This window comes from Palaemon carinicauda, chromosome 19 (assembly GCF_036898095.1).
Source record: "Palaemon carinicauda isolate YSFRI2023 chromosome 19, ASM3689809v2, whole genome shotgun sequence".
Classification (NCBI taxonomy): Eukaryota; Metazoa; Arthropoda; class Malacostraca; order Decapoda; family Palaemonidae; genus Palaemon; species Palaemon carinicauda.
In genome coordinates this window covers 116,543,541-116,556,040 of record NC_090743.1, presented here as the reverse complement: position 1 = coordinate 116,556,040, position 12,500 = coordinate 116,543,541, and the positions used below count along the sequence as shown (strand labels likewise).

Genomic DNA, 12,500 nt, shown 5'->3' with positions numbered 1-12,500 from the left:
AAACGATATAAAAAGTAATAAACAATTAAAATAAAAAAATTAAAAAACATTGACAACTTTAAAACAGATATTTTATATATAAGCTATAAGAAGAGTTTTACGTCAGCTTGTTCAACATAAAAACTTTTGCTGCACGTTTGAACTACCCGATTAGGAAGATCATTCCACAACTTGGTCACAACTGGAATAAAACTTCTAGAATACTGTGTAGCATTGAGCCTCATGATGGAGAAGGCCTGACTATTAGAATTAACTTCATGCCTATTATTACATACATATAAAAAATTGACGTAAGGTGGATATCTCACTTTCCACACCTAGCAAGAGGGCCAATGATATTGTAACGGATGATGACCAATTCTTTGAGGCCTAAACCTTCATCTTGATTCTGTTGACCATAGTAGTAACATTCAGTACCTGGTAGTCACTCGACTGTCATGGGTCACTGACATGATTGTGTGTAGAAAATAGAGTAAAGAACCTAATCCTAAATGCTTACCAAAATACAAAAGCCACATAAATATATATATATATATATATATATATATATATATATATATATAATACATCTATATATGTACATATATACATGTATATATATATATATATATATATATATATATATATATGTATATATACATATATATATATATATATATATATATATATATATATATATATGTATATATACATATATATATATATATATATATATATATATATATATATATATAGATATATGCCTATGTATATATATATATATATATATATATATATATATATATATTTATGTATATATATATGTCCCATGTCCACGGATAATGAGACATTGGAACATGGGTTTTTTTCACGTTATCACAAAAGGTTCTTGAGTGAACTGTACAGCTGATACTCAGGTGAGCGCCTTGTCTACTTGAATGCACAAAGGCAACTAACTCCCCTCGCAAGCAAGATGAAATCTTGCTACAACAACATGCTGAATAGTTAGGTTTTGTGGAATTTTCATGATCATAGAGTTTATTTACCTTAACGTACAACACATAAGTACATTAGCTCCCCTCCCCCCCCCCAAGGTCCTCACTCCGGGAGGAGGTGCGCACTCGCCCCCTCTAGTCTATGATATATGGATGACATTCCGATCCGGAATAGGCATGAGATGTACTTAACAGAAATGCAACACATATATATATATATATATATATATATATATATATATATATATATACATATATATATATATATATATATATATATATACATACATATATATATATATATATATATATATATATATATATATATATAGAAATCACCCAAAAAATAACACATCTTCCACAAAAAAAAAATAAAAAACGAAATATTGCACGTAAAAATTTACACAATACAATATAAATAATTCCACTCATTTCTTATGACCTCTGCAACTAAAATACAGAATACCCAAAGTGAACAAAAATCATATCAACATCAGTATTACACAACTTCATCAATAACATCCCTCTGGTTGCGGGCAATACGGGCATTTTGGGCTGGACAGGGGTATGAATAGATATTATTTTATCCCTCAATTTTACTTGTCTGGGTTTACGGCACAATTTCCCAACACAACTCACCATCACTGTTTCGCCATTTATTTTAAATCACTACTACACTTGCACTTGCAACTATCAACCAGTGGCCACTAGCCGTTGTCCCCCCAAAATCATTTATCTTCCCACCCTTCTCTTATAACATTAAGTATAAGATATTCACATCTACACATTCTCTAACACTGCCTTTTCTCAAGGCTGAACTTTAATCCCCCAGCCACTTGCCATTCGTGAACCACCCCGGCCCCAGCAACCAGGAATCATATAAATACATGAATAATACAGCATCCGCCTGACGGATCTCACCTGACCTATTTAACCTCTGATTGTTTTTAGGTTCACTCAACAGCATGTCATACGTATTGCCACACTCAGCAAAATTACCACAACACTTTACGTATGCATTAAGCATCAATATAAGAACACATTGTTATTATCAAGTCCAAAGAAGAAATGAGGTCTGTTCAAACAACAACAACAACAAAGGAAAACAAAATTCTACTCATCAACTCGAGGAATGTCACGTATGCAGGGGTAAAGAGGAACACTCTGATTGACACTTTTGAAAACCACCTCTTCAGGCACCACATGAATGTGTGCCTGATGATGTTCAGATACTGCGCCATTAACAATGCTTTGTATCACAACTGTGTTATATTTAACCATTTTTACTCGGTACAGACCCAAATACGCTGGCTCTAGTTTGTGTTTCCTAGGTTGGAATCGTTTCAAATACACATGATCGCCCGCAAATACTTTTACCGGTGCGGTTTTGAACCGACCATCATACTTTGAGCTGTGTTTTTCATTAGCTCTTTCCAAACACCTCTCAGTGGTGTTCATTACTCTCCTCAAGATTTAATAAATATACACGGTACTGCTCAGTCGAATAATTTCGCAATTGTTGCGAATTAATGAGGACTGTATATGGTAACACAGGATCCTGTCCATACACTATAAAGAAAGGCGTGTCCCTGAGCGAAGCATTATATGCAATGTTCATAGCTAGCTCAGCTGTAGGAAGCATGGCATGCCAATGAAGAGGGTCATTAGCCACTAAATAACGTAAAGTTCGGACTACTTCCCTATTAAGTGATTCCACTAAGCCATTAGCTGAAGGCCTATATGCGGTCAATGAAAAGTGTTCAATTTTCATTAAGTCCGTGACTGATATCACCACCTTATTCATAAACTCCATTATCACTTATCAAATTTTTCAGGCAACCAAACCTAGTAATGAAGAACACAGCGCCTGGGCTAATGAATTTGCCGATTTATCCAACATTGTGTAAGTATGAGTGTACCGAATAAATGCAACACCAATACACATATATACTTATGTTCTGTTAAACCAGTAGGAAATGACCCTACCACATCCATATGCACCCTTTAAAATTCGCATGCTCTCCTTAATGTTCTATCAATCCCTCAATTCCCATCATACGGACTTGCATGTACAATGTGGATGGCTCGATTAATCAAAGAGGGAGGAAGAACTACCCGTGCACAAAATTCCCCTCCCCTCTTCTCGTAAGCACAATTTAATATATCATTTCCTATAAAAAAAAATTCTCACGTAGCACATTCAGAAATGATGGGTAACTCTCCGATTCCCCTTTAATCCCTGCTCGCACTCTTTCCATCCATTCCTCTTTTTTTCTGTCCCTCCCGGACTGCTTCTATGTCCCAACCTCCCAAGTCAATCACACCGGCATCATCAGGGCATCCATTCTGGACACCCCTGGTCATGTCCTCGGCCACCCACATATATTCACCTTCACTGCTCTAATACCTCTCTCTCTCTCTCTCGCTCTCTCTCTCTCTTTCTCTCTCTCTCTCTCTGCTTCCGTATTCTGATTGTTCCTCGGGAGAATTCACACCCCGTTCTCTATTCTCTCTATTTTTATGGAGGTTTTCAATATTTTCATTACGTTCTTCGTTCCTCTTTTGTGCCCTAGTTGTTACTCCTATTACTGTACCTCAAGAGAGGGCATCAGCTACCTTGTTAGCTTTACCTTTTATGTGGTGAAAACCCTTTATATTAAATTCTAACAATCTTTCAATCCATCTCGGTTGTCGAGAGGTCCAATCTCCTTTGTAAAAGAGGTCATGTAAGGGGTGATGATCACTTTGCAACTCAATCGACTGACCTAATAAAAAGAACCAATGCCTCTCTAGAACCCAAAGAATAGCCAAAGCCTCTCGATCGAATGTACCAAAATTCTTTTCTGCCCCCTTTAATGCCCTGGAAGCAAAATAAATGGGTCGCTCTCTACCTTTATCATCTCATTGAGAAACTACGCCACCAATAGCTAAGCTACTCGCATCTGTCGTCACTAAAATCGGCCGATCGAATCTAGGATATGCGAGTAAGTCATTGCTAGTTAAGGCAGCTTTCAAATGATTGAAGGTCCTTTCTTCTTCCACTCCCCAATTTATTACTTTTTGCTTCTTTAAAGGATCTAAGGGTCTCGCTATCTCTCCAAAATCTCTTATGAATTTATGGTAATACCCAGCGAGCCCAAGGAACCCAGCTACTTCCTTAGGGTTTTGTGACTTGGGGAAATCTCTAATAGCCCCTACTTTACTGATGCAGAGTTGGATACCTTCTGGGGTTATTATGTGACCTAAAAATTCGACCTTTTTACAGAAACATTTGCACTTTGACAAATTTATTTTCATACCATTACGTCGCAATGCTTCTAAAACTTTACGAATATTATTAGTATGTTCTTCGGCCATTTTCCCTGTAATTATGATATCGTCTACATAAACAAGAGCATTATGGCCAATTAAGGGAGACAACACCACCATCATTTCTCTAGAGAAATGACTTGGAGCTTTTTTAACACCGAAAGGAAGAAAATTAAACTGAAATAGTTGATCATTAGCTATAAATGCCGTTTTACATTTACTGTCTTCCTGAATGGGTGTTTGATAGTATCCAGATTTTAAATCAACACTTGTAAAATATTTACTATCCCGTACCTTCACAAGTATTTGTTCGATCGAGGGCAACGGAAAGGCATTATCCTTAGTGACTGCATTCAACTTCCTATAATCAACACACAATCTTACCAAGCCATTCTTTTTCCTAACAGCTACAATTGGAGAAGCCCAGGGGGATTCGCTCTCCTCGATTATCCCTTGTTCCTTTAATTTACTAATTACCCTTTCTATCTCTCCCTGGAAATGAATGGGTACCTTATAAGGCCTTGACCTGATCGGCTCCGCCTGCCCAGTTTCCATGCTAAAGGGAAATCGATCAATCACCCTGGGTGGCTCATCTCCAATTGCAATTACATCGGAATAATTATTGATGATGTCACTAACTACAGGTTGATATTCTGACGGACATAGTTTTCGCACTTGCGTAATCAAATTCTGAGTGTGTTCGTCTATGCAGGCTGGAGTTGAGGCTCCCAACATCCCATAATATGCAATTTCACATAACTAATTCACACACAGAATCCCTTCCTAACACAACTCTTTTATTTGACAAATTAACTATCGATATATCAGCTCTGTTCTCTTTTATTTCCGATAAGCCCTCTAAGATTACATGCGGCCAATTGTCATGGGGTTTAACAACGACCTTGTTTCCTTCCGGAATAGGACGACACGGGGTCACTGATACGCTCGTAAGTGTCTGTGAAGACAACACTTTTCCTCTCTCGCGCTCACTACGTCTGATAACAAGCGATTGTCATCTAACAAATAACCACATAAATACGGGTTTACTAATCTGCGAATATGTTTACCGGCTTTCTTATCAACTTCTGGGAGATTGGAACTCTTGGGAAGCAAACGAATCGCAATCCTGAAAAATGCGAGTTGCAAAACTAAGAACGGATTCACCTTCCCGAATTATGAGTTTGTAATTTTCTTTTATGTCCCCCTTTCTCGCATCAGGCAAGGCATATTTCTCAATTAAACATCATTTTACTTCAGTATAACTTCTTAAACTGTCTTGTGGCCAACACATTACCTATATTGCAGGAGCATCTTTCAGCAATCTAATTACCTGAATAGCGTTTTCTCTTTCCGACCACCCATATGTGGCTACTTCAAATTCTCTCAAAAACACTTGAATCGATTGAAACCCTTCAATTGGCCACTGATCATCAAAAGGCCTACACTTGCCTGGAGTTCTGGCAGTTACCGAACTACAATGTTATCTTCACTCGGCTGTGCATCTTTCCTTTCACTTGTGTGCGTTTGCACTTCGTTTATGTACGTCAGATATGCTGTGGTTGCACGACCCTCCTCTTCTCGTTCAACCAAGATTCTGTTTATTAACTCTTCTAAGTTATCTAACTTATTTTCCAATTCTTGTGTTCTTAGTACCTGTCTATATTCTTCATGTCTATAACCAACTGCTCCTTCATTTTCATCTTCTGCAGTAGCAGTGTATACCATGTTTGTCCTTGTGTATTTAGGCATCTTGAACTTTTATTTTACCGGCTCAAAGAGCAACTTCGTTCACAGCATGCACAAAGAGACGTGTTTGTACACCTGACACAAATATGTCACATGCCCACGGATAATGAGACATCGGAATATGGGTTTTTTTCACTTTATTACAAAAGGTTCATGAGTACACTGTACAGCTGACACTCTCAGGTGAGCGCCATGTCTACTTGAACGCACAAAGGCAACTAACTCCCCTCGCAAGCAAGATAAAATCTTGCTACAACACCATGCTGAATAGTTAGGTTTAATGGAATTCTCATAATTATAGAGTTCATTTACCTTGATGTACAACACATATATTCTTACAAGAATTAGGATATATATATATATATATATATATATATATATATATATATATATATATATATATATATATATCACTATCATCGTCAACTGTTCTTAGTCCACAGCAGAGCAAAGGCCTCAGACATGTCCAACCACAATTCATCAATTTATGAGGTTTCTGTGCCAATTCACATCCGAAATCTTTCTTAGTTCGTCAATTCGTCGTCTTCACTTCCTTCCCCTGCTTTTTATTACAATCTCTAGAGACCCTTCCTGTTATTCTTAATGTCCATCTATTGTCTGTTGTCCTCATTATATGTCATTCCCATGTCCATTTCTTTTTCTTACATATTGTTAGAATATTCTCTACTTTTTCTGTCTCTTAGTGTTATTCCCATTACTATTCTTTCCATAGCTCTTCGAGTTGTAACTAGCATATGTTGTAAGTCTTCAGTAAGGCTTCAAGTTTCTAATGCATAAGTTAACACTGTTAAGACCATCTCATTAAATAAGTTTCTTTTTTTATGCATATATATATATATATAGATATATATAAATATACATTATATATATATATATATATATATATATATATATATATATATATATTATATATACACACATATATATATATATATATATATATATATATATATATATATATATATATATATATGCAGTATGTAACCACATTGTTTATATTCAGTACATAAAACAATAACTTCAATTATTTTCCCATATCATTTATTTATCAATTTAACCTAGATTAGTTACTTCGGTTGCACAAAAATTATCAGCACTAAGAGAAAAACAAAAAATTATCATATTATTATACTTATTTATTTCTTAGATAGAAAAACATTTACTAAGAAAAGATGAATCATTCAAAGGATTGTGAACATTTTTTGATAATTCAAGTTTTTCTTTGTCCAAATTAGAAATGAATAAATACCCCTTAAGGAATCCTTACTAGTTTAAAACTCAAAGGAAAATAGAAATTTAAAACTTTACGTTCATCGTTAATTATTTTGAACAGTAATATCAAATTACATCTTTTATAGAAATTATTATCATAACTTTCACATGCTTTAAAAGCGTCATTTGATCATTGGACACTCATTTGACCCTTGACTTAAACTCTCCAGTATACAAATGTCGTGACAGAAACCGTAAATGGAAACTGATCACCTCTGAGGATTTTTTTTCATCTCATTATATCAACGACATCTTTCAGTTTATGGAAAAAAAATCTCTGAGAGCAATGTCCCCTCTCAATTGAGAGAGAGAGAGAGAGAGAGAGAGAGAGAGAGAGAGAGAGAGATTCGCTCTAACTACAATGTAGGACACTGATAAACATTCGGTGATCCAACGCCTGAAGAATAAGTTCCAAACGCCCCAAAGATGCTAAGGTTCATCTGTGATTCTACGACCCCCGACTATCCTGATCCTCTCTGATCCAAAATCTGTTAAAATAATACATAAATACAATGAAACGAAGCAGTTAAGTCGTTAAACTGGTTCTAAAATTCATAAAAAAAGTAATTAGGTCGTTAAACAGGACCTCCCCATAACTCCTAGAGCCGTATGTTTGCTTTTAGGAGCTCCTAATCACCCTTAAATTCAGTTGCTAATGGGAGATGAGACGCTGTTAAGGACTCCCACTGAGTGAACAGGGTCATAGGAAGCATAATACCAAACGTAAGCGACAGTGATCTGTTGGGAGAATAGATCGATGCAAGGTGTGGCTGAACAGTTGAAGGGTTCTAGAGTATTTGGGAAGGGGAAGGAACATTCCTTTCATTATCGCTATGATCTCAAGGAAAAGGATGATAGTGACAGCAAATAATGAGACTGGGACTATGAAGGGTGGGGCTAACTTGGGAAATAAAGGACCAAAGTTATAGTTTTATGACAGTGAATGGGAAAAGGGTGACTGGGGCAATGAAGGTCAGAGCTGATAAGTCATGTTACATAAAAATTAAATACATAGAAGTTGAGAGAGAGAGAGAGAGAGAGAGAGAGAGAGAGAGAGAGAGAGAGAGAGAGAGAGAGAGAGAGAGAGAGAGAGAGAGAGAGAGAGCAGAATGATATATAATCCAGTGAAAGGCTTCGGTATTGTTTATCTTCAGGGATGATAGAATAAAACCACTTCAGGTGACCTTGGTCTGGATACTGATGCCATCGTCTTGACCTCAGGATTGTTGGAGTCGTTTGGTGGCTGTATATATATAGAGGGACTAAGGACCCATAGACACACACACCTCGATCCGTCCCTGTCTCCACACACAGTTCTCAAGATGAAGATGGTGAGTTTAGACGACTCTTTTGGAAGCTGAGAGTTAGATCTTTAGTTGGGAAACACTTTGGTCCAATAATGTTAGATTTTTGCCTTCTTGTGACGCTTTGAACTGAATTTTTGTTGTCTTTTGAGGATGGAAAATTAATTTTAGATGCTGCAAACTGAAATTTTGCTTTCTTTGAATATTGGGAATTAGATATTTTGTACTTTCATATGTTTAAGATTTTAATACCCTTTTTATATAAGAAAGTATAGAAGCTGTACTGTACTTTGAAGTCTATATTCTAATTTTACTTTATTTGGAGATATAAAATAAAGAAAATGTTTTACTTGTAAAACACCTGTTGCAGATTTATAGTTTGTACATATCCTTAATTTACGTATCTTTAGAATTATCTCATTGTAATCAAGACGTTTACGTGTTTGATTTTAAGGCCCTGCATCCCTGACTCAAAAACACTATATTTAGAGTATATTTCTCATAAAATCTTCGACCAAAATGAAGAACAATCCTTATCTAGAAGGCTATAGGGTATATCTATAAAAATCTCTTTCATTTATTATGTTTTTAGACTCACAAACCCATATTTTCCATCATAGTGTTGATATCACGATCATCTGTTAGGAGTTAATGTTTCCAAATGCTATCACAAATTTTAGAATGCATTTTGCTAAATATACCGATGCCCTTTATTCCAATGGAACATTATTTCAACAACGAATGCTCCTCTCCTGTTGCAGATCATCATTGCAATGCTGGTGGCCGTTGCCCTGGCCGACAAGCTGGAAGAGGCCGCAGTGCCAGTGCCCGTGGCCATCCTGCGAAGCGCCCAGGTCAACCCCGACGAAAACGGAGCCCACAGCTCCGACTTCGAGGCCGAGAATGGAATCAAATTCGAGTTCTCCGGATCTGAAGGCGCTGAGGGAGGTTCCAACATGATCGGATCCTACAGGTGAGAGGAGATACTGACTGGCACTGTGCCATGAATAATTATTATTGCTATTATTACTACTCCTGTTGCTGTTGCTATTAGAGACATTCCTTTATCGCCTGCTTGATAGTTTTTTTTTATTCTTATGAGAGAGAGAGAGAGAGAGAGAGAGAGAGAGAGAGAGAGAGAGAGAGAGAGAGAGAGAGAGAGAGAGAAATAAAACCAATTCTTGTTCTCCATAGCATACAATACTAAATAGAATCGTTCAACCTTTTCCCTCAGTTACCCCTTGGAAGACGGCTCCATCGCCTCAGTGTCCTTCGTCGCCAACGAAAACGGATTCCAGCCTCAGTCCGACCTCCTACCAGTGGCTCCAGAATTCCCACACCCAATTCCACAGTTCGTCCTCGAACAGATCGAGTTCGCCAGGCTCAAGGATGAGCGCAAGGCTCAAGAAGAAACCGAAGCATGAGCTTGAATCCTACCGAATTTCGACAAGTTATACAGTATATTTATACTCCGATATATTTATTCGCAATAAATGATCTACTGATGTGATACACTGTTTTGTTTAATCCTGCTGTTTTTGACTTGACTGATTGATTCAATATTGCAACTTGGCATAGGGAAAACTATGGTCATCTCAAGAGAAAACTTTTTTTATTGAATGATTTTACGTCTAAGACACGGAGCAAAGTAATCTCACCTATTGGGACAACTGCTTCTCAATTTTTATGTATGTTGACATATTTTCAAACCGGCACGATCAAATCGATTTAAGGACCCCTACTTGTAGTTTTGTAGATATCTTTCCTATCCAGCCATTCTTTCTAAATTCTTTCACCATCCCATACAGCTTCTCTTTACTATTCACTACTAATAAGTTTTCCGTAAAAGGACTATTTCAATTTCCCTTCTTTATTACTTATCTCGTCCAGTAGCTTTCACACATATTTACTGCTCCTTTTAATTGATCAATGCAACCATGTAAAAAATACAGTCTTTTGACAGATCAACTGATACATGAAACCAGCAACTCTCAAGTCTACATCTACTAAAACAATATCAAAAGTTTATAATAAATCTCTTCCTATATACCTTCCTTATAGCATTTCTATCAATTTCAGCCACCATATATTATCCCTAGTTCCATACATACCTTATATATTCTCAAATTACTTCTGAACATAGGTGTAGCATATACTGCACAAAACCCATCTTCATCAGTTTCATTTACTTATCTACAAATACAAATATTCTTTTTCCAATGGCATATTGTCATTAATGAAAACTCTCTTAAAAGACAAACCCTAGTCACTGAGGAACCTAATAACCATTTGTCATAGGCTCATATCATCTTGGCATTCAAATCCCTCAGCACAGCCATTGGAGCATGGATCATCTCTGCATTCAAATCACCCAGCATGGCCACTAGGGCATGGATCATCTTTGCATTCAAATCACCAAGCACGGCCACTCGGGCATGGATCATTCCTACATTCAAATCACCCAGAACAGCCACTAGGCCATGGATCATATCTGCATTCAAATTACCCAGAACAGACAGTAAAGCGTGGATTATCTCTGCATTCCAATCACCCAGCACAGCCACTAGGGCATGGATCATCTCTGCATTCAAATCACCCAGCATGGCCACAAGGGCATGGATCATCTTTGTATTCAAATCACCCAGCACAGCCACTAGGGTATGGATCATCTTTGCGTTCAAATCTCCCAGCACTGCCACTTGTGCGTGGATCATCTCTGCATTCAAATCACCCAGAACAGCCACTAGGGCATGGATCATCTCTGCATTCAAATCACCCAGCACGGCCACTAGAGCATGGACCATCTCTAGAAGCATTCAAATCACTCAGCACAGCCACTAGGGCATGGATCATCTCTGCATTTAAATCACCCAGCACAGCCACTAGGGCATGGATCATCTCTGCGTTCAAATCTACCAGCACTGCCACTTGGGCGTGGATCATCTCTGCATTCAAATCACCCAAAACAGCCAGTAAAGCGTGGATCATCTCTGCATTCAAATCACCCAGCACAGCCAGCAGAGCATGGATCATCTCTGCATACAGTATTTGTTTGCAAGACCACGCGCTCATTTACTCCCAAATTATGAAGTCGTGCAGCTCTCCTCTTCTTATACAGTAATTAATTAGGAGGTTCTATAAATTGTGGGAAAGCAAAAAAGGGTAAGATATGTTGAGCAACGGGGGAAGGGTTAGAAAAATCTAGCTCGGCTTCCTCACTAAACGACCTGGAACTGACATCGTTAACATAGTTAACCAAAGAGAATTCGTGATACCAGCGTACATGAACAGAAGTTCGTGATGCCAGCGTATATTTGGTATATATTCTCAATATATACTGAATTAAAAATGGAGTAATTACTCAAAAGTATCCATAAAATATACAATTTACAAATAGTGACACTTTTGAGTAATCACTCAATTTCTAATTTAGTATGTATTTTGAACATACAGTATATCAAATGTATGCTGGCATCACGAAATCTGTTTGGTTTACTATGTTGACATGTCAGTTCCAGGCCATTTAGTGAGGAAACCAAGTTAGCCTTTTTTTTTTTTTTTTTTTTTTTTTTTTTTTTTTTTTTTTAGCCCGTCTCCCCCCCCTTGCTCTACATATGTTGTCATTTTTTGCTTTCCAAGCATTTAAGGAGCCTCCTAATTACTGTAGAAGAGGACAGCTGCACTACTGCATAATTTGAGAGTAAAGGGAAAGAGTGGTCTTTTAAACAAATACCCTGCATTCAAATCACCCAGCACAGCTACTAGGGCATGGACCATCTTTACATTCAAATCACCCAGCACAGCCACTAGGGCATGGATCATCTCTGCATTCAAATCACCCAGCACAGCCACTAGGGAGTGGATTATCTTTGCA

General features: G+C 37.3%; 1 protein-coding gene across 1 annotated transcript; it reads left to right on the top strand.

Annotated features, from left to right (window-relative positions):
* Window positions 1-8,592: 8,592 nt before the first annotated feature.
* LOC137658340 (cuticle protein AMP4-like) lies at window positions 8,593-10,057 on the top strand. Its single transcript, XM_068393012.1, has 3 exons — window positions 8,593-8,653; window positions 9,388-9,599; window positions 9,861-10,057. Exons 1-3 carry the CDS (start codon window positions 8,645-8,647, stop codon window positions 10,048-10,050), a joined length of 411 nt encoding a protein of 136 aa, XP_068249113.1. The 5' UTR covers window positions 8,593-8,644; the 3' UTR covers window positions 10,051-10,057.
* Window positions 10,058-12,500: the final 2,443 nt, after the last annotated feature.